The 21,421-nt window shown below is 51.7% G+C and overlaps 1 protein-coding gene across 1 annotated transcript in view; it reads left to right on the top strand.

Moving 5' to 3' along the window:
* Positions 1 to 21,421, top strand: part of Dpy (fibrillin-like protein dumpy) — a 109,988-nt gene that overhangs the window by 67,876 nt on the left and 20,691 nt on the right. Inside the window, exons 89-134 of the mRNA XM_076818569.1 lie at positions 2 to 328; positions 401 to 703; positions 1,066 to 1,371; positions 1,458 to 1,778; positions 2,194 to 2,508; positions 2,749 to 3,063; positions 3,140 to 3,463; positions 3,899 to 4,207; positions 4,285 to 4,590; positions 4,672 to 4,989; positions 5,155 to 5,475; positions 5,543 to 5,857; positions 5,931 to 6,266; positions 6,456 to 6,758; positions 6,854 to 7,162; positions 7,790 to 8,107; positions 8,204 to 8,524; positions 8,819 to 9,130; positions 9,206 to 9,535; positions 9,607 to 9,909; positions 9,993 to 10,298; positions 10,388 to 10,705; positions 10,823 to 11,155; positions 11,237 to 11,551; positions 11,700 to 12,026; positions 12,098 to 12,394; positions 12,479 to 12,784; positions 12,875 to 13,192; positions 13,266 to 13,592; positions 13,672 to 13,986; positions 14,062 to 14,385; positions 14,460 to 14,768; positions 15,191 to 15,496; positions 15,654 to 15,965; positions 16,054 to 16,365; positions 16,450 to 16,761; positions 16,842 to 17,171; positions 17,861 to 18,166; positions 18,250 to 18,555; positions 18,663 to 18,974; positions 19,051 to 19,374; positions 19,455 to 19,769; positions 19,850 to 20,176; positions 20,261 to 20,560; positions 20,649 to 20,954; positions 21,039 to 21,353. Of these exons, the coding sequence (XP_076674684.1) occupies positions 2 to 328; positions 401 to 703; positions 1,066 to 1,371; positions 1,458 to 1,778; positions 2,194 to 2,508; positions 2,749 to 3,063; positions 3,140 to 3,463; positions 3,899 to 4,207; positions 4,285 to 4,590; positions 4,672 to 4,989; positions 5,155 to 5,475; positions 5,543 to 5,857; positions 5,931 to 6,266; positions 6,456 to 6,758; positions 6,854 to 7,162; positions 7,790 to 8,107; positions 8,204 to 8,524; positions 8,819 to 9,130; positions 9,206 to 9,535; positions 9,607 to 9,909; positions 9,993 to 10,298; positions 10,388 to 10,705; positions 10,823 to 11,155; positions 11,237 to 11,551; positions 11,700 to 12,026; positions 12,098 to 12,394; positions 12,479 to 12,784; positions 12,875 to 13,192; positions 13,266 to 13,592; positions 13,672 to 13,986; positions 14,062 to 14,385; positions 14,460 to 14,768; positions 15,191 to 15,496; positions 15,654 to 15,965; positions 16,054 to 16,365; positions 16,450 to 16,761; positions 16,842 to 17,171; positions 17,861 to 18,166; positions 18,250 to 18,555; positions 18,663 to 18,974; positions 19,051 to 19,374; positions 19,455 to 19,769; positions 19,850 to 20,176; positions 20,261 to 20,560; positions 20,649 to 20,954; positions 21,039 to 21,353 (14,490 nt within the window). The remainder of the gene's footprint in view (position 1; positions 329 to 400; positions 704 to 1,065; positions 1,372 to 1,457; positions 1,779 to 2,193; positions 2,509 to 2,748; positions 3,064 to 3,139; positions 3,464 to 3,898; positions 4,208 to 4,284; positions 4,591 to 4,671; positions 4,990 to 5,154; positions 5,476 to 5,542; positions 5,858 to 5,930; positions 6,267 to 6,455; positions 6,759 to 6,853; positions 7,163 to 7,789; positions 8,108 to 8,203; positions 8,525 to 8,818; positions 9,131 to 9,205; positions 9,536 to 9,606; positions 9,910 to 9,992; positions 10,299 to 10,387; positions 10,706 to 10,822; positions 11,156 to 11,236; positions 11,552 to 11,699; positions 12,027 to 12,097; positions 12,395 to 12,478; positions 12,785 to 12,874; positions 13,193 to 13,265; positions 13,593 to 13,671; positions 13,987 to 14,061; positions 14,386 to 14,459; positions 14,769 to 15,190; positions 15,497 to 15,653; positions 15,966 to 16,053; positions 16,366 to 16,449; positions 16,762 to 16,841; positions 17,172 to 17,860; positions 18,167 to 18,249; positions 18,556 to 18,662; positions 18,975 to 19,050; positions 19,375 to 19,454; positions 19,770 to 19,849; positions 20,177 to 20,260; positions 20,561 to 20,648; positions 20,955 to 21,038; positions 21,354 to 21,421) is intronic.

Genomic DNA, 21,421 nt, shown 5'->3' with positions numbered 1-21,421 from the left:
GAACCCCCTTCAGCAATTCAACCCTCAAACCCATGCGTGCCTTCGCCCTGTGGTCCGAACGCAGAGTGCCGCGACATCAACGGCATACCTTCTTGCTCCTGTCTACAAAGCTACATCGGCAGTCCCCCTAGCTGTCGTCCGGAGTGCACAGTGAACTCTGATTGCTCCCCCAGTCAGGCTTGCATGCGGCAGAAATGCGGAGACCCTTGTCCAGGCTCCTGTGGCGTGTTTGCCCAGTGCAGCGTGATCAATCATGTTCCGATTTGTAGCTGCGTCGAAGGCTACACTGGTGACCCCTTCAGCAACTGTTATCCAAAGCCACCTTCACGTAAGACTGTCCTTCTAGAACCTGACACCCTCCTTACACAGGCTTATTCACTATCTTTGATCCAACTTTTAGAACCAACAACTTCCGACGATCCCTGCAACCCGTCGCCCTGTGGACCGAACGCAGAGTGCAACGAGGGTGTCTGCTCTTGTTTACCAGAGTACAGGGGCGATCCTAACGTAGGCTGTCGACCAGAGTGTGTCCTGAACACTGACTGTTCCTTGAATCAGGCATGCGTTCGCAATAAGTGCAGCGATCCTTGTAGAGGCACTTGTGGGCAGAACGCTGTCTGCAACGTTTTCAATCACATTCCCATGTGCAGCTGCTCGCCAGGCACCAGTGGAAACGCTTTCGTTCTCTGTTCCCCTGTCCAAGGTACCAAAACGCCTTGTCTCAACGAAGGCAATCCTACTAGAGTTGGGCAAATTTTATTTCGAATAACGAATAAATCCCCAAGATTTATCCGCGAATAACGAATAACGATTTTATTCGACGAAAAATTATTCGCGAAACACCAGCCAAATTTATTTGAATTAATTTTTACTCGAATTATTTTTTACTTGAAGACTTTTATTGCTTCTCGAATAATTTCATTTTATTCGAATATTATTCGAAGCAGAATTTATTCGAAAAAAATAGGTTCCATATTTTATTCGATATTTTATTCGAATAACACCCAACTCTGATCCCTACACGCTTCTATCAGATATTGTCAGTGCGTCAACTTCTACCTGCAGAACTCACCCCAGAAACACCGTGCAACCCATCCCCCTGCGGTGCAAACAGCCAGTGTCGGCCTGTGAATGGGCAGGCGGTTTGCTCCTGTGTCCCTGGGTACTCAGGCAGTCCTCCGACCTGCAGGCCAGAGTGCGTGGTCAGTTCAGACTGCTCAAGGAGCGAGGCCTGCAGCAACCTGAAGTGCGTGAATCCTTGCGCAGGGAGCTGCGGTGTCAGAGCCCAGTGTCAGGTGATAAACCACAATCCCATATGCAGCTGCCCTCCTGGATCGTCTGGGGATCCTTTCGTCAGATGCGACACTATCAGTAAGATTCTCCAATCGCTAAAGCGACAGATTAATTCCTCTTCAGGCTTCAACCTGCGCGGTGTTATTTGCATGAACACTTTTCAGTGGATACCAAACCAGAAGTCATAAACGTCTGCAAACCGTCACCGTGTGGACCGAATGCGCTTTGCCGAGTGGTGAACGATTCCCCATCGTGCACCTGTATGCCAGAGTTCGTGGGTGCCCCACCTAGCTGTCGACCTGAGTGCATCAGCAACAGCGAGTGCCCTGGAAATCTCGCTTGCATGAATCAAAAGTGCAGAGACCCTTGTCCTGGCTCGTGCGGAGCCTTTGCCGAGTGTCGTGTGGTCAGCCACACACCCATGTGTGTCTGCTCCACTGGATACACTGGTGATCCCTTTACCCAGTGCTACGAGTTTGATCAACGTGAGACACTTTCACTTTTGCTTAAGATAGTTGGTGAACTTTGAAAAGGGCTTGCAGATTTAATTTTGCTTTGGAGGTAGTTCTTTCTCTCGTTTCAAGATTATTCTGCTTATTTCATTAATAGGGAAATTTCAGTTTGAGGGATTTTGATATGCACTAAAGTTTGGAAAGGGTTTACTGGTTTAATTTCACTTTGGGGGTAGTTCTTTCACTACTTTCGTGATTATTTTATTCATTTCATTGATAGGAGATTTCAGTTCGAGGGATTTTGATATGCATTCAAGTTTAATGGTGAAATTTTATAAAAGGAGGGATTTCAGTAATGATTACTCAAGTTTAATTTTCTTTATTCAACTTTATTTGTACTTTGATGATATTTCTACTTTTTTTTATTCTATTCTATTCCTCCATTCAGGGGTGCCATCTTCCCCATGCACGCCGTCCCCCTGCGGCTCGAACACCATCTGCAAAGAGCAGAACGGTGTCGGTTCCTGTTCCTGTCTACCCGAGTACATCGGTAACCCGTACGAAGGGTGTCGACCAGAGTGTACAGTCAGTTCAGATTGCCCTTCGAACCTAGCTTGCATGCGAAACAAGTGCCAGGACCCTTGTCCAGGGACCTGTGGTCAGAATTCTCTCTGCCAAGTGATTAATCACTCGCCTACGTGCACTTGCAATCCTGGATTCACTGGAGATCCATTTGCATACTGCCAACCTTCGCGAGCACCTGGTAAAGTATACTTAATTTGTAATACAGGAACTCTGAATTCTGTGCATTGAGTTTGCAATTGAAATTCAAGTGGGACAAAGAGGGTTCTTTGTCCAAAAAAATTCAAAGATCCCCCTTTCCACTTACATTACAATTTTCTATCCACCTTCTACAAAAATTCCAGTCATCTATACTTATAGTATAATAGCTGCAGGTCAGTAAGTTTAATTTCAGTAATTTCCACGTTCCTTTACCCCCCAGACGTAGTCAAAGATCCTTCGGACCCTTGCTTCCCATCGCCCTGCGGTCCAAACAGTCAGTGTCGCGTGGTTTCCGGTAACGCTGTGTGCTCGTGCCTCCCCGAGTACACCGGGAGTCCACCCTCGTGCCGTCCCGAGTGCGTGGTCAGCTCAGACTGTCCCTCGAACCAAGCTTGTGTGAATCAAAAGTGCGTGAACCCCTGTCCACGAGCCTGTGGCCGGAACACCAACTGTCTAGTCGTCAATCACAGTCCAATTTGTACCTGCAAGGATGGAAACACTGGCAATCCTTTCACCAGGTGTTTCCCTCTACAAAGTAAGTCGCTCTAACAAAACACCTCGTATCTCCAACGAGCTAAACAATTACTTTACTCGATTTATTCTCTCCGTAGCACAATCGACGTTAGCCGATCTACCTCAAAACCCCTGCGTTCCTTCCCCCTGCGGTCCGTATTCCGAGTGTCGAGATATCGGCGGTGCTCCGTCTTGTTCCTGCTTAGCCAATTACTTTGGTAGCCCGCCAAATTGTAGACCAGAGTGCACCGTGAACTCTGACTGCCCGAGCGACAAGTCCTGTATAAGGCAGAGGTGCACTGACCCGTGTCCTGGATCCTGTGGCCTGTCAACAAGGTGCACGGTGTTCAATCACGTGCCTATGTGCAGCTGCATGGAGGGATTCACCGGGGATCCTTTCAGTGGCTGCTCTCCTGCCCCGAGTAAGGCTCCTTCCTCAATTTTGTATCATACTGGAGCAAACAAGGGTGTAGTAGTCGCAAATATAGTTTTGGGACAGTAATTCCCAACCTGTGGGTCGCCACGGTTTTTTTTTATTAATATTATTAAGTTAGGAAATACCTACTTGTAATGTGTTTTCTTTACCTTTTAAATTTACCTTATCTTATCTGTGGGAGTCGCAGGTTATTAGAATATTATAAAATGGGATCGCGACTCAAAAAAGGTCGGGAAACACTGTCTTAGGAGCTTCTCGCTACCCCTTTCAAGCTTAAAGTGCTACTCAGTAGGCATAAAGAACTTTTCCAATTAAAAACAGTGAATAATAAGATGTCATCATAGAACTAGCTGCATTCTCGTTTGGTCCATCACAATGGTTGAAAATTCAAGAATGTTTAACACCTTGCCCACAATTGTAGCCCAAGTTGAACCAGCACCCAAAGACCCATGCAACCCATCGCCCTGTGGTGCGAACGCACAGTGCGACGACGGCGCTTGCACCTGTTTGCCTGGTTACACTGATAACCCTTACCTGGGTTGTCGACCAGAGTGCACTCTGAATACAGACTGTCCCAGGGACAGAGCTTGCCTGCGCAACAAGTGCGTGGATCCATGCATTGGCACCTGTGCCCAGGGTGCAGTCTGCGACGTGTACAATCACGTGCCCATGTGCAGCTGCCCCGTTGGAATGACAGGAAACGCGTTCATTTTCTGCTCTCCATTCAGAGGTACGAAGCTCGACAGAAATACTAGCATTCGTTTAAATCATTTCAAGAGGATTAATCGAAATTTCCACGAAAATCAGACCCAGTCGTGCTGACACCCTGCAACCCGACCCCCTGTGGACCGAACAGTCAGTGCAGAGAAGTGAACGGCCAGGCCGTATGTACCTGCGTCCCCGGTTTTATCGGTATTCCGCCGACCTGCAGGCCAGAGTGCATTCTGAGCACGGACTGCGGACCAAAGGATGCCTGCGTGAATCAGAAATGCAGGGATCCTTGCGTCGCCACTTGTGGGATCAGGGCGACGTGCCAGGTGGTGAACCACAATCCCATCTGCAGCTGCCCTGCGTCACTGACTGGCGATCCCTTCGTCAGATGCATCGAGAAGCGTAAGAATTCCATTTCCATGGGGATTTCCAATGCTTTCCCGGCTCCGCCGTGACGCGAGCTTGAACCTCATTCCATTGCAGCGTTAATGGTACCGGTAAACGAGAATCCTTGCGAGCCGTCCCCCTGTGGACCAAACGCGCAGTGTCAAGTGGTAAATGACTCCCCATCGTGCTCCTGTGTACCTGAATTCACTGGCTCGCCCCCGAACTGCAGACCGGAGTGCATCAGCAACAACGAGTGCCCCAGCAACATGGCCTGCATCAATCAGAAGTGCAGGGATCCTTGTCCCGGATCCTGTGGCGCGGGTGCTGTGTGTCGCGCGGTGTCTCACACACCGATGTGCACCTGTTCACCTGGATACACTGGTGATCCGTTTACGCAGTGTGTCGTGGAACAGCGTAAGAGTATTTCTAGCTCGCGTCTTTTATGATTCAAAGCTCTGGCGATTATTTAGCCTCGATTCAGTCACTCAGGTTTTCACCAGCATCTACGCAACAATTTTGAATCTAATTTCCAAGGAAGCCCGGCTGCATTACCGTGTAATTCTCCACCATCCTTTACAGTCATACCCATGTACGTGCCGCAGCCCTGCGTGCCATCCCCTTGCGGAGCAAACGCGCTTTGCAAAGAGAGAAACGGAGCAGGCTCCTGCTCCTGCCTGGTGGGGTACCTTGGAAACCCTTACGAGGGCTGTCGACCAGAATGCGTGATAAGCACGGACTGTGTCCCCAGCAAGAGCTGCGTGAGATTCAAGTGCGAGGACCCCTGTCCAGGTACCTGCGGTCAAAACGCGGTCTGCCAGGTGATTAATCACATGGCGACCTGCAGTTGCTTGCCCAGGTACACAGGCGATCCTTTCAGATACTGTCGCGAAGAAGATATAGGTACGTGCTTCCTCCCATTTGCAGGCTGGAATCGTCCTAGATTTTATCCCAACGTTTCGCTCGATAGAGACCCTGCCAATCCTGACGAACCCCTGCCAGCCGTCACCTTGCGGACCGAACAGCCTTTGCAGAGAGAACAACGGGCAAGCGGTTTGCTCCTGCTTGCCAGAGTATCTCGGCTCTCCACCAGGATGCAGACCAGAGTGCGTGGTGAGCGCAGAATGCGCCTCTGATCGCGTGTGCGCGAACCAGAGGTGCATCGACCCCTGCCCTGATCCTTGTGGAACCCAAGCGGTCTGCAGAGTCATCAACCACAGCCCCATATGCTCCTGCCGGCAGGATTACACTGGAGACGCGTTCACCATTTGCTTCCCAGCTCCACGTGTGTATTTTCCCAAGTTTCTTGATATTTCTAAACGGTTAGGAATCTTTACCTTCACTTTGAAACCCCGCAGGACCACAACCAGACCCACTACCATCTATCCAGCAGGACCCATGCCTGCCATCCCCTTGCGGCTCATATTCTCAGTGTCGAAACATCGGTGGAAACCCATCCTGCTCCTGCTCACCTGGTTACATAGGTGTGCCGCCGAACTGCAGGCCAGAGTGCACGATAAACGCGGAGTGCTCCAGTGCCCTGGCTTGCATTCGGGAAAAGTGCATGGACCCCTGTCCTGGATCCTGTGGCGTGGGAGCTAGGTGCAGTGTTCTCGATCACGTACCGATTTGCTCCTGTCCAGACGGATACACTGGAGATCCATTCAGCAGCTGTACAGTGAAGCCTGTCTTATGTGAGAGTTTCTCACGGTTGTTTGGACTGTATGTTCAGATTGAGGCGCGACAGGTTTGAGTTCTTAGGGATAGGTTGTTAACTATTGCTCCAGTAGAAGTGCTTACAGTCTGAACATAGGATTCCAAGTATATTTCAGCATCACCTTTATATTCAAACTGTCGTTGACAATCCCTATATCTCTACGCAGCTGATAGACCAGCATCGGATCCATGCAACCCTTCGCCATGCGGCGCGAACGCCATTTGTCGAGACGGCTCTTGCTCCTGTCTTCCAGAGTACCAAGGCGATGCTTATGCTGGTTGCAGGCCAGAGTGTATCATGAACAGTGACTGTTCTCGCAATAGAGCTTGCTCGAGGAACAAATGCGTGGACCCGTGCATAGGAACTTGTGGGCAGAGCGCACTGTGTCAGACAATCAACCACATCCCCATGTGCAGTTGCCCGGTGGGGATGTCGGGGAACGCTTTCATCTCCTGCTCCCCAGTACAGGGTATAATAACGAGAACTTTCCTCGGATATCTTTATTCTAGTATCTCGCTCCTTGTATTAGAATTCTTCAATTCGAATCTCCCGTTCTTCTGTCAGAAGACACAGCCACATCGACACCCTGCTACCCGTCTCCATGCGGACCGAACAGCCACTGCCAAGAGGCGAACGGAGTGGCAGTGTGCAAGTGTATAGCAGGTTTCGTCGGGAGTCCGCCGACCTGTAGGCCAGAGTGTGTCGTCAGCTCAGACTGCGAGCTGACGAAGGCTTGCGTTAACCAGAGATGCAGGGATCCTTGTCCAGGCTCTTGTGGTCTGATGGCGGAGTGCTCCGTGGTGAATCACAACCCCATTTGCAGGTGTCCTCCGAGTATGACCGGTGATCCGTTTACTGGTTGCAGAGTTATGGGTGAGGGAGCGGAAGGGAACGGATGTATATACCGTGGGTGGAACGAATATGTTGGGGTAGTGAATTTAAAATGGGAAGTTATGATGGTTGGCTCTAACAAGGGAAGATCCCGAACCCAAAAATTCAGAAAATTCTGAAACTTTGTGAATATGTAGGGGATTTCCTCCTGATTACAGCGCAATTTTTGTTTGCTACCCAAATTCACTCGAAGGGGGTGAAATTAACCCCTGAAAATTCGGTTATTTTCTAATTTTGTGTTATAACTCGCGAACTGTAAGAGATTTAAAAAAAGTTTCACGACAAAAGTTAATTCTTTTAATTAGATCTATCATTTGGTAAAAAAATTATTTTACAGTTCACGAGTTATAACACAAAATCGGAAAATAACCGGATTTTCACGAGGTCAATTACACCCGCTTAGAGTGAATTTAGGCAGCAGACAAAAACTGCATTGTAATCAGGAGGAAATTCCCTACATATTCACAAAGTTTCAGAATTTTTTGAAATTCCGGGTTCGGGATGTTCCCTTGTAAGTGCCACTGTATTCCTTTCACCCACGATATGAAACCAACACTTGGTCACCCTACAACTGCTTCTAAGACTGTTCATTTTCCCTGCACCCATCAGTCGAAGAGCCCCTCACAGCAATCAACCCCTGCTACCCCTCGCCGTGCGGTCCAAACTCGCAGTGCCAAGTGGTGAACCAAGCTCCAGCGTGCTCGTGTTTGCCAGATTTCTCGGGATCGCCGCCCAATTGTAGACCAGAATGTGTCATGAACACCGATTGCCCGCTTCGCGAAGCTTGCTCGAGCCAGAGTTGCAGGAACCCGTGCCCTGGCTTGTGCGGGGCGAATGCTGACTGCAGCGTCTTCAGCCACACTCCAATCTGCTCCTGTCGCTCAGGATTCACTGGAGATCCGTTCGTCCAGTGCACTCCCCTTCCGAGTAAGTCGACCTTAAGCTCCTCTGCTTCGACTAGAAGCTTCATAATCCCTGGAAACGTTCTCTCATCACTCTAAATCGATATTGCTCGCATTATAGTCGAAGACGAAAGACCCACACCCTGCACCCCATCGCCCTGCGGTGCAAACGCGGTGTGCAGGGTATCAGGGAACGCAGCTGCCTGCGAGTGTTTGCAGGACTACATTGGAAACCCCTATGACGGCTGCAGGCCAGAATGTGCCGTTAATTCGGACTGCCTTGCGAACTTGGCCTGCGTGAGGTCCAAGTGTCAGGATCCCTGTCCTGGCGCTTGTGGTCAGAACGCGGTGTGCCGCGCTCTCCTGCACGCCCCAGTGTGCACCTGCATTCAGGGGTACACTGGCGATCCGTTCAGATATTGCAGCATGAGTCCAGTGAACCGTAAGAGTCGATAGATTTTATAATTAACATGCTTAACTGATGACTGTTGAATTAATTTGTTACTGTTCAAAGCGAATGATACTTGACGTTATGCTACCCCTTTCTACGAGTGTAATTATGAGCTTTTTGGATTGGGATATTAGATGTAGTGAACAAATAGAAGCGCGAACTAATTTTGAGGGCATTAATTACACTTACACAGATTTTTACAAGCCTTGAAGTTCCCTTAAACTCCTGCAAGGAGGATCTATAGCACTAACTCGGAAAGACCGTCACCCCCAATTCGCTTTTTAGAAGACACCGTGGTAGCCGATCCCTGCAACCCGTCACCCTGCGGCGCAAACAGCCAATGCCGCGTGAACAACAATCAGGCAGTGTGCACTTGTCTATCCACGTATATCGGCAGCCCACCGAGTTGCAGGCCCGAGTGCGTGGTCAGCTCAGACTGCCCGACGACTCGCGCCTGCACCAGCCAGAAGTGTATAGACCCGTGCCCCAACTCCTGCGGCGTGAACTCCAATTGCAGGGTCATCAACCACAGTCCAATTTGCTTCTGCAACAACGGATTCACGGGTGATCCATTCACTGCCTGTTTCCGTGCTCCTGGTACGAATCACCCTGACAATTGGCCACTCAGTACTACTCTAAGTATTCCATCCACTGACCCACCACCTCCTTCAGAAATAGACACGTCGCCAGCAGTGCAAAGAGACCCGTGCGCACCGTCGCCCTGCGGACCAAACGCGATTTGCCAGAACGTGGGACAGACTCCAGCCTGCACCTGCTCGCTGAACTATCGTGGTAGCCCTCCGAATTGCAGGCCCGAGTGTACCATCAACTCCGAGTGTCCCAGTAACCAAGCTTGCATACGAGAGAGGTGTCAGGACCCCTGTCCAGGCTCCTGCGGCCTCAATGCCGTGTGCTCGGTGTTCAATCACGTTCCGATTTGTAGCTGCGTCGAAGGCTACACTGGAGACCCCTTCAGTAGATGCGATCAACCGATCCTCCCTAGTAAGTAGCAAGGAGATTCTGAATTGGCTTCTTTAGCCGTCTGTGCCCTGACACGGTTATTCTGCGACCAGTCGCGCCAGCGGAAGTAGACCTGTGCAATCCATCCCCCTGTGGAGCCAACGCTCAGTGCGACGATGGGATTTGCTCCTGCATGCCTGACTTCTACGGGGACTCCACTATCGGTTGTCGACCGGAATGCGTGCTGAACAACGATTGCCCTCGAGACAGAGCCTGTATCAGGAACAAGTGCGAGGACCCCTGCGTTGGCACTTGCGCCAGCAACGCACTCTGCACCGTGGTTAACCACGTGCCCATGTGCAGCTGTCCAGCTGGCCTCGAAGGAAATGCATTCGCGTACTGTCGCCCTGCGTTAGGTATACCTCCTTACATTCCTTTCTTCACCAACATTTGGAACACAGAACGCGAGGGGTTTCATTAAGAAATAATCCTTGAATAGCTGACGTTCCATCGTCCCCGTGCACCCCGTCGCTCTGCGGGCCCAACAGCCAATGTCGCGCCAATAATGGTCAAGCGAGCTGCAGCTGCGTGCCAGGCTACCTAGGGAACCCACCAAACTGTCGCCCAGAGTGCATAGTCAGCTCCGACTGTCCGCCCAACGAGATCTGCACGAACCAGAAGTGCAGAAACCCTTGTGTAGGCACTTGTGGCTTGGAGGCCCGTTGCACGGTAGCGAATCGCAACCCTATATGCCACTGCCCTGAAGAATTCACGGGGGACCCGTTCGTTCGGTGCACACCGCTTCGTAAGTCATATGACCAGTCCTGTGGATTAAAATTAAGTACGTGACACCTTTATAATTTTTTCTAAGCATCGAAATAACGGAATTTGTAGCGTCACTGCCACCGGAGCCGATAAACGTTTGCCAGCCATCGCCTTGCGGGCCCAACGCCCAGTGCCAGATCTCTGGAAGCTCACCCTCCTGCTCTTGTTTGCCCGATTTCGTCGGCTCCCCACCGAATTGCAGGCCCGAGTGCGTGAGCAATAGCGAGTGCCCGAGCCAGCAAGCCTGTGTAAACCAAAAGTGCAGTGATCCTTGCGTTGGCTCCTGCGGTGCGAACGCGAGGTGTAGAACTGTTAGCCACACCCCCATGTGCTACTGCGAGTCTGACTACACGGGTGACCCGTTTGTACAGTGCTCTATCAAGCCCAGTAAGATTTTTTATTATAATACTCGTGCTACTGAAGCTGGAATTTTTCAAAGGATTTGCTTGAAGATTTCAACGAGTTTCACTAGTGAAAGTTAACTTCAACGACGTGACACGTCAGTTTCAGCTGAGGACCAGCAGGATGGATTCAGAAATCCATGCCTACCGTCCCCCTGCGGATCCAACGCCAGATGCATCGAGAGAAACGACGCAGGTGCCTGCACGTGTCTTCCTGGTTACATAGGCAACCCTTACGAAGGGTGCAGGCCAGAGTGTGTCTTAGATTCCGACTGCTCGCCCACTAGAGCCTGTATCAGTTCCAAATGCATCGACCCGTGTCCTGGAACTTGTGGAACGAACGCAAAGTGCCATGTTATCAATCACAGAGCTTCTTGCTCTTGCTACCCCAGCTTCACTGGGGACCCCTATAGATACTGCTCTGTTCAGCCAATTGGTAAGTCTGGCTAACACTGGTTTTCCAGAAAAGCTTGCATTCTCAGTGGAATTATAATGCTTCTTATAAAACACCCCACAGTTTCTGACGTCAGCCCAACCGACCCTTGCGCCACTGGCCAATGTGGCTCGAACAGCCAGTGCAGGGTGGTGAATCAGGTAGCGGTTTGCTCCTGCCTCCCGACCTACATTGGCACACCACCAGCTTGCAGGCCAGAGTGCGTCACAAGCTCAGAATGCCCTGCAGATAGAGCGTGCATCAGGCAAAAATGCGCAAACCCTTGTCCTTCATCCTGCGGACAGAACACAGATTGTAGGGTAGTCAACCATTCACCCCTTTGTAGTTGTTTGAGGGGATACACTGGCGATCCATTCACAATATGCTTCAGAATCCCATGTGAGTCCAGTGGCAACTGATTTTCATTGCTGCTATCTTTAATCAGGATTTATCCGAGTATCAGAGTGTACCTGAGTTATAACTAACCCCAGTTCTAATTGACTAGCTCCTACTAAACCAATCGAACAATTTACATTGCAAATTTCAGTGACTCCACCTGTCGTAAGCGACTTAGTACCAAGAGACCCCTGCATTCCATCCCCCTGCGGCGTTTACTCAGAGTGTCGAAACGTTGGAGGGATTCCCTCCTGCTCCTGTCTAGTCACCTACACGGGAAGTCCACCGAATTGTCGACCAGAATGCACACTCAACTCAGACTGTCCTCCCAACGAGGCCTGCATGCAGCAAAAGTGCAGAGATCCTTGCCCTGGCTCGTGCGCCCTGCAAGCTCAATGCACCGTAGTAAATCACGTCCCAACGTGTTCCTGTCCACCTGGTTACACTGGTGATCCGTTCACCAACTGCATTCTCTATCGTAAGACTCTTTGCTTCTATCACACCCCTTAGAAGCTTACTTTCACCTCTATTAACCTCGAGGAATTCTAGAACCTTTAATCGAAACGGACCCCTGTGCATCGTGTGGATCGAACACGCAGTGCAACAATGGAGTGTGCACCTGCTTGCCAGAGTACTCCGGTGACCCTTACACGGGGTGCAGGCCAGAGTGTGTCCTAAGTAACGACTGTCCAACCACGAGAGCATGCGTCAGAAACAAGTGCTTGGATCCTTGCGTTGGAACTTGTGGGCAGAGTGCATTGTGTGACGTTTTCAACCATGTGCCAATGTGCAGTTGTCCCTCGGGAATGTCGGGGAACGCGTTCGTCCTCTGTTCCCCTGCTCCAGGTAGGGTTCGCAGATTCTAACCGGGTTACCTGCGAAAGATGAAGGAAGAGATCGTTTTTATTAAGAATTCTTGGACCCTTTTAGTGACGACGTACAGTGACCCCTGCAACCCATCCCCCTGTGGGCCGAACAGCCAGTGCAGGCAAAACAACATGCAGGCTGTGTGCTCTTGCGTCAATGGATACCTAGGTGCACCCCCTACTTGCAGGCCAGAGTGCACAGTGAACTCAGACTGTCCATTAAATGAAGCTTGTACGAATCAGAAGTGTCGAGATCCTTGTCCAGGAAGCTGTGGCATCAACGCCGTCTGCAATGTCCTCTATCACAACCCTGTGTGCACCTGCCCCGACAGGATGACCGGAGATCCCTTCGTCAGTTGCTACCCCATGCGTAAGGATTCCTTAAACCCCCTTTGGAGTATTTTAAAACACTTAGACCACCAGAGTATTCAAAGTAACGAAGGTTTATTAAACCCTGTAGCCACGAGACCACCACCCTCAGTCAACCCTTGCCAACCATCCCCGTGTGGTCCAAACGCTCAATGTCAAGTGGTGAACGATCAACCATCCTGTTCCTGTCAGCGAGACTTCATAGGATCGCCCCCGAATTGTCGTCCAGAATGTGTCAGCAACAGCGAGTGCTCGAGTCACTTGGCTTGCATGAACCAGAGGTGCCAGGACCCCTGCCCTAACTCCTGCGGCGTGAACGCGATCTGCAGAGTAGTCAGTCACACTCCTATGTGTGTCTGTGACACAGGCTACACTGGCGATCCTTTTACGCAGTGTCTTCCACAGCCATGTAAGGATTTCATGTGAATTAAGTCGCCTTTCCCGTCTGTATACGTGCCAGCACAAGATCCATTCTCTTTCAGTCGACGTGCAAGCCAGCAGACCCGACCCCTGCACCCCCTCGCCATGCGGCGCCAACACCTTCTGTCGCGTCCAGCAGAATTCGGCCTCCTGCACTTGCCAGGACGACTACATCGGCAACCCTTACGAGGGATGCAGGCCGGAGTGCACGCTCAGCTCAGACTGCCCCTCCAATTTAGCCTGCATCAGGTCCAAGTGCAGGGACCCCTGCCCTGGGACCTGTGGCCAGAACGCTCAGTGTTACGTCATCAACCACGCAGCGACTTGCAGCTGCTTCGAGCGATATACGGGGGATCCATTCGTCTACTGCAACCCCTTCAGAGAGCCACGTAAGAGGAACTACAAAGGATTGAAGTGAAAAACGCTGCAGTTGATCTGAATGATAGACAATGATTTGCATTCTTGCAGTGCCCACGCCTGACGTAATTAACCCCTGCCAACCATCCCCCTGCGGGCCATACAGCCAATGCAGGGAAACGAACGGTCAAGCCACGTGCTCCTGTTTACCAACGTACACTGGAACACCACCCAGTTGCAGACCAGAGTGCACTGTTAGCTCGGATTGCCCGTTGAGCCTAGCTTGCAGGAACAACAAGTGCATGGACCCCTGTCCCGACTCCTGTGGTCAGCAGAGTACCTGCAGGGTCGTGAACCATAGTCCAATCTGCTCCTGCAAGCCTGGTTACACTGGCGATCCCTTCACCCACTGTTTCTACAATCCACGTAAGCGTCTGGAATTCCCTGACACGTCCAACTGACATACTCTGCGGTGGGATAAAAATAATGATCCTATTCTAGCTGCGCCCGTCGTGAACACCCCAGTGGATCCATGCAGCAGCTCACCCTGTGGGCCCAATGCCCAGTGTCGTAACATTAACGGTTCTCCTTCCTGCTCCTGTTTAATCAATTACATCGGTGCCGCACCAAATTGCCGCCCAGAGTGTGTCATCAACGCTGACTGCTCCAGAAATGAAGCTTGCATACGCGAGAGGTGCCAGGACTCTTGTCCAGGCTCCTGCGGGCTGAACAGTGTCTGCGCGGTTCACAATCACGTGCCTGTTTGCACTTGCCTGGAGGGTTACACCGGAGACCCATTCACTAGTTGTCAACCCACGCCAATGAGTAAGCTGACCCCCTAAAAGCGTTGAAACGGTAGTCCATGACTCAAGACAGTCGCATTGATTTTCTCCTGGTAGTAGGTACAGAGGAACCCGTGACAGACCCCTGCAGCAGCTCTCCGTGTGGTCCCAACGCGGAGTGCAACAATGGAGCGTGCTCCTGCTTCCCCGAGTACAGTGGAAACCCTTATATCGGTTGTCGCCCTGAATGCGTGCTCAGTAACGACTGCGCAAACGACAGAGCTTGCATTAGAAACAAATGCGTGGACCCTTGCCCTGGAGCTTGTGCTCAGAACGCCCTGTGCAGGGTGATCAATCACGTGCCCATGTGCAGCTGCCCCCCTCAGACTAATGGAAACGCCCTGATTTTGTGCTCCCCTGTCAGAGGTATTATACAGCTCCTTAAGGGGTATACCCGTTTGAACCCTCGGGAAATGTGTACATTTTGTGGATTTTTTTACAAGTCAACGGCTTGATGAAGATTTCCCGTTTTTTTACTATCTTTACATAGTATTATGAACTACTTAAAAAAAAAGTTTCGGTTAAAAAACTATTGTTTTCTGGAAGTTATGCATACATATCCGAAAGTCTATCGACTTTAGACGGCTAAACGATGGGCCTTTTTTTAAGTAGTTCATAATACTACGTAAAGATAGTAAAAGAATGGGAAATCTTAATCAACCCGTTGACTTGTAAAAAAATCCACAAAATGTGCACATTTTTCGAGGGTTCAAACGAGTATACCCCGTTAATCGAGGTCTGAAGATCGACGAGAATATTCGGATAACCCTTAAACCCCTAAATCGCAGTGCCCTCGACGACGAGACCCTGCAACCCGTCCCCATGCGGTCCGAACAGTATCTGCAGAGAGGTGAACGAACAAGCTGTGTGCACCTGCGCGCCAGAGTACCTTGGAACCCCGCCTCTATGCAGACCAGAATGCACGATCAGTTCGGACTGCCGTAGAGACCAAGCTTGCGTGAACCAGAGGTGCAGAGACCCGTGCCCAGGAACCTGTGGCATTCAGGCGAGATGTATGGTCGTGAATCACAATCCCGTGTGCTCCTGTCAGGATCGCTACACTGGGGATCCCTTCATCAGATGCGAAATGATCAGTAAGGGAGCGAATGATAGCTTTAGAAATCCTTTAGATCCCATGTACAGTGGTATAAATACTCTGAAGAAGTTTCCTTTAGACACTTTACATGAGATCGTCAGATCAATCCAGAAATTAGGGAGGGATATGAAATAACTCCACTTTACTCTTCGTAGAAGACGTAATAGTGCCAACGAACCCCTGCCAACCTTCACCCTGCGGCCCGTACTCCCAGTGCCAAGTAGTCCGAGACACCCCCTCGTGCTCATGCCTGCCCGAGTACAGGGGCGCCCCACCTGCCTGCAAACCCGAGTGCATTGCCAGCTCCGAGTGCCCCAGCCACCAAACATGCGTGCAACAGAAGTGCAAAGATCCCTGTCCAGGCCTCTGCGGAGAGATCGCGGAGTGCCACGTGGTGTACCACGTGCCCCACTGCGTGTGCCCCAGTGGTTTCACCGGTGACCCGTACACGCGTTGCTCAGTGATAAGTAAGGAGAAAGAAAGCATGGAAGAAGAGAGTAATGTAAAGTGATCGTGATCGTAGGAGAACTAATCTGTGATTTTGCATTGTTCTAGCTCGCGATCCGGAACCCTCGCCCTGCTCGGAAGCCACTTGCGGCACGAACGCGTTGTGCAGAGAACGAGACGGCGCTGCTGTCTGTTACTGCCCCCCTGAATATGTAGGCAACGCTTACGTAGGCTGCAGGCCCGAGTGCGTCATAAACCCTGACTGCCCTTCCAACAAAATGTGCGTTCGAAACAAATGCCAGGACCCTTGCCCAGGGACCTGCGGCCGCAACGCAGAGTGCGCGGTGGTTAACCATCAACCGTTCTGCACCTGTCGAGCTGGCTTCACCGGCGACCCGTTTGTTGTGTGTTACGCGGACAGTAAGTTCACCTGACTCCCCCTGTTGCCTGATTCCACGGGATATTGAAAGGATTTAAGAACTCACCCTGAAACCTGCTCCCCAGTAATAGTCCCCAAAGAGAACGTCTGCAGCCCGTCACCCTGCGGATCGAACAGCCAGTGCAAAGAGGTCTCTGGCCAGGCTGTGTGCTCTTGCCTGCCGAATTACGTGGGCACTCCACCTGGCTGCAGGCCAGAGTGCGTGGCTAGCTCCGAGTGCCCCACCCAGCTAGCGTGCAAGGACTACAAATGCGCGAATCCTTGCCCGAGCCCTTGTGGATTGAACACCAAGTGCGTTGTCGTTAACCACAGTCCCATCTGTAGCTGCATGCCGGGCTACAGCGGAGACCCTTTCACCCTCTGCGCATCCATTACACGTAAGGAGCATGGCCCATTAATTTGAAACGTACCAGGAGGAACTGGAGGATTATGGACATTCGTTAATCCCCAATTATAGCTGCCCCTGTCCCCGGCCCAGTGGAGACAGATCCCTGCGTACCATCCCCCTGCGGTAGCTTCGCCCAGTGCAGAAATATCCGCGGCTCAGCCGCGTGCAGCTGCATGGAGGGCTACATTGGCCAGCCACCCAACTGCAGGCCCGAGTGCACGATCAACTCCGAGTGCCAGAGCGACATGGCCTGTATGAACATGAAGTGCAAGGATCCCTGCCCTGGGTCCTGCGGCTCTGGCGCCTTGTGCGCGGTCGTTAACCACATACCCATATGCAACTGCCCCGAGGCTTTCACAGGGAACCCGTTCACCCTTTGTCAGCCGCTGCCAGCCACACGTAAGGACCCTCCTCGATCCTCCACAGTTTGCATTAGAGCTGTAGCTGTGGACCGGGTACCCGTGAGATACCCGGGAAGAGAAAAAATCCCGGGTAGACGCTACCCGGGTAAACTTCCCGAGACTCTCGAGATATCCGAGAACTTACAGAGTACAGGGTGATTCTGGAGCGACGCCTGCCAGAGAGATGCCAGAAGAATTTTATGGCTTTCGACCCTAGAAGGGGTTGGAATACTATTAAGAAGTAAGAAATGTCCAGGATTTCCGTATTTCTCATCAGATTCATGGAATTTCCTTCATTATGGTCCGAATTACGTCGTTCTTGGTGTTAGTTTCATCGGAGAAATATAAGGAATCGATTGGCGTCGTTTTTGCAAAGATCTGATGAGAAATGCGGAACTGGAGATTTCTCATTTCTTAATATGTATTCCTGTCTCCCCGGGGGTAGAACCCTTCGACCCGAAGGACATGACGCTCAGTGAGGCATCAACTATGGAAAAGTACTGTGCGACATCTCGGATATCTCGAGTATTTCGGGTAGTTTACCCGGATAGCGCTTACCCGGGACATTCTTCTCTTCCCGGGAAATTTTTCTCCCCCTGGGTATCCGTCTCCCGGGAATCAACAGCTCTAGTTTGCATGAATCTTCCTGGAGGGTTTTTGTTTTCATTCGCTCATTTCACCTTGCAGCTCCACCAACACTAGCAGAGGACGAGTGTAGCCCGTCACCCTGCGGTCCCAACGCGGAATGCGCTAACGGCGAGTGCAGCTGCCTGCCGGAGTTCCAAGGGAACCCCTACCTAGGATGTCGACCCGAGTGCGTATTGAACTCGGACTGCCCCAGAGACAGAGCCTGCTCGCGCAATAAGTGCGCGGACCCGTGCCCAGGGACCTGTGGACTCGGTGCCATTTGCACGACCATCAATCATGTGCCCATGTGCAGCTGCCCCGGGAACATGACTGGAAATGCGTTCAGTCAGTGCACCCCTCTAAAAGGTACTCCAACGGTTGCTTCCGAGAAGCAGGCGGCCTGTCCTCTGAAGGGAACCATTTAGTGTAACACTTCTTCTTTCCGTCAGATATCACGCCCACTAACCCCTGTAGCCCGACACCCTGCGGACCCAATAGCGAGTGCCGCGTGGTGAACGGTCAAGCGGTCTGTTCCTGCGTCAGAGGGTACCTGGGAAGCCCACCCACCTGCAGACCCGAGTGCATAGTCAGCACAGACTGTCCGCAGAACGAGGCCTGTAGCAATCAGAGGTGCACAAACCCCTGTCCTGGGTCCTGTGGAATTGCAGCAAAGTGCAACGTCGTCAACCATAATCCCATCTGCGTGTGCCCGTTAAGATACACTGGCGACCCATTTGTCCAGTGCACACCATTCTGTAAGAAACCGTTGCCTCCTTAATTAATCCCTTTTAGGTCACGCTTCTGATAGAGATTGAAGTGTTAGCAGAATAATCCCCGTATCAAGATGAAGTCTTTATTCCAGACGAACAGCCAGCAGTAGACCCCTGCCAACCTTCACCCTGCGGACCAAATTCCCAGTGTCAGGTGGTCAACGACTCTCCCTCGTGCTCCTGCACGCCAGGCTTCTTTGGCAGTCCACCCAGCTGCAGGCCAGAGTGCGCAAGCAACAGCGAGTGTCTTGGTCACCTGGCTTGCATCAATCAGAGGTGCCAAGATCCTTGCATTGGATCTTGCAGCGCCAGTGCTGATTGTCGCGTTGTCAGTCACACCCCCATGTGCACTTGCTTGAGCGGCTACACTGGCGACCCCTTCACTCAGTGTGTCTTCAGGGAACGTAAGGGTCAAACCATCCCCTCGGTAACGTTCTTCTATTCGTCTGTCGCTCAGTTCCTCACCGTTCGAATTTATAGCCGTGACGATCCCCGCGCCCACTGACCCCTGCAATCCATCCCCCTGCGGCTCCAACGCCATCTGCAGAGAGCTGAACGGTGCAGGCTCCTGCACCTGCATCACCAGCTACATCGGTAACCCGTACGAAGGATGTCGACCCGAGTGCCTCCTGAACTCAGACTGCCCTTCGAGCCAGGCCTGCATGAACAACAAGTGCAGGGACCCTTGCCCTGGAATCTGCGGTCGAAACGCAGAGTGCCACGTTGTCAGTCACCTGCCAGTGTGCGAGTGCTACCCTAGACACACTGGCAACGCGTTCGTCCTGTGCGCACCTGTTCAGCTAGGTACGTTGCATCCTCGAGGAAGAAGAATTTCTGAAAAGTAGACGAAGCTGCGGGGATTGCAATGATCATTACCTTTGTAGAAGTCGATCAGACGATCAGCAGGCCCTGTAACCCGTCTCCCTGTGGACCTAATAGTCAGTGCAGGGCGATCAACGGACAGTCAGTGTGCTCTTGTCTCCCAGACTTCATGGGTAGTCCACCGGCCTGCAGGCCAGAGTGCACGGTGAGCGCTGAGTGCGCCTCGAACTTGGCTTGTATCAATAAAAAGTGCAGCGATCCGTGTCCTGGATCCTGTGGCTCTAACACTAGGTGCGAGACGATCAATCACAGAGCGATCTGTGCTTGCCAGCCTGGTTATACCGGCGACCCTCTCGTCGCTTGTTTCGATGTACCACGTAAGTCTCGTTAAGCCTCCCACAGTTTCTGTCCGTCGTGTATTAAACAGTCAGAGTTTGCTCTTACATTTTCATTCCAGTTCGAGAGCCTTCACCTGTCCCGCCATACGTGAACCCATGCGCGCCCTCGCCCTGTGGACCCTACTCCGAATGTCGCAACATAAACGGTCAGGCCTCCTGCGCTTGTCTCTCAGACTACATGGGAACGCCGCCTAATTGTAGACCAGAGTGCATTCGGAACTCTGAGTGTCCCAGTAATCAGGCTTGCATCCAGAGGAAATGTCGATACCCTTGCGAAGGAGTTTGCGGCGTGGAAGCCCAGTGCTCGGTGATCAATCACACCCCTATTTGCAATTGTCCCGATGGCTACTCCGGAGATCCCTTCGTTAGATGTTCGCCTGCTACAGGTACGATTTCTGTGGCAGAGTTAATAAAATAATCCTGTGTCCTCGAGATTTGCATAACACTGTTTGAATCGTTTCGTGTGTTAGTCGACTTGGACCAGCCAGTGGATGCCTGTGCCAATTGCGGCTCGAACACCCAGTGCCTGAACCAAGTGTGCACTTGCTTGCCAGAGTATCAGGGAGACCCACTGTTAGGCTGTCGTCCCGAGTGTGTCCTGAATTCAGATTGCTCGCGGGATAGAGCCTGCATGAGGAGCAAGTGTAACGACCCATGCGCTGGAACGTGTGGACAGAACGCCTTGTGTTCTGTCGTCAACCACGTCCCGGTTTGCACCTGCCCGCCTGGAACCTCTGGAAACGCGTTCGTAGTTTGCTCCACGGTGCAAGGTACATGTCCCTCTGGCAGCTAGGATGGTTTATTGCCAGGCTGCATTGTTTAATGTCTAATCTACAAATCTTTGGAACCTGTGTACAGTACAAAGACCCCAAGACCCATGCAACCCGTCACCCTGTGGGCCCAACAGCCAGTGCAGAAAGATAAACGATCAAGCAGTCTGCTCCTGCATACCTGGCTACCTGGACACGCCACCAAACTGCAGACCCGAGTGCATTCTCAGCTCCGATTGCCCATCCAACATGGCCTGCAACAATCAGAAATGCATAAACCCCTGCCCAGGTACCTGCGGCATCAGAGCAGAGTGCGTGGTCGTGAACCACAACCCGATCTGTAGCTGCCCCACGGAACTCACTGGCAACCCCTTCACCATGTGTATCAGAAGACGTGAGTAATCTCCCGGGATCGATCAGAAGTGGGTTAATAATCCTGGTGGATGAGTCACGTCTATCACTACTATCATTTCAACAGAGGAACAACCACCCGTTCAGAATCCCTGCATCCCATCGCCCTGCGGGCCGAACAGTCAATGCCAGGTGATAAATGATTCACCATCTTGCTCGTGCTTGCCCGAGTTCCTCGGATCCCCACCGAATTGCAAGCCAGAGTGCATCAGCAACAGCGAGTGCTCGACGCACTTGGCTTGCATCAGTCAACAGTGTCGCGACCCTTGCCCTGGTTCCTGCGGTTCCAACGCCGAGTGTCGAGTGATCAGTCACACCCCGATGTGCGTCTGCTCTTATGGTTTCGTTGGCGATCCCTTCATTCAGTGCACCCTGAAGCCAGGTAAGCGAGATTCGAGTCGCGACAGTGGGTAACTGGTGTCTTGGAAGAAGTAGCTAATGAGAAATTGG

This window comes from Andrena cerasifolii, chromosome 8, assembly GCF_050908995.1.
Source record: "Andrena cerasifolii isolate SP2316 chromosome 8, iyAndCera1_principal, whole genome shotgun sequence".
NCBI classification, from domain to species: domain Eukaryota; kingdom Metazoa; phylum Arthropoda; class Insecta; order Hymenoptera; family Andrenidae; genus Andrena; species Andrena cerasifolii.
This window is presented reverse-complemented; position numbering and strand designations above follow the sequence as displayed.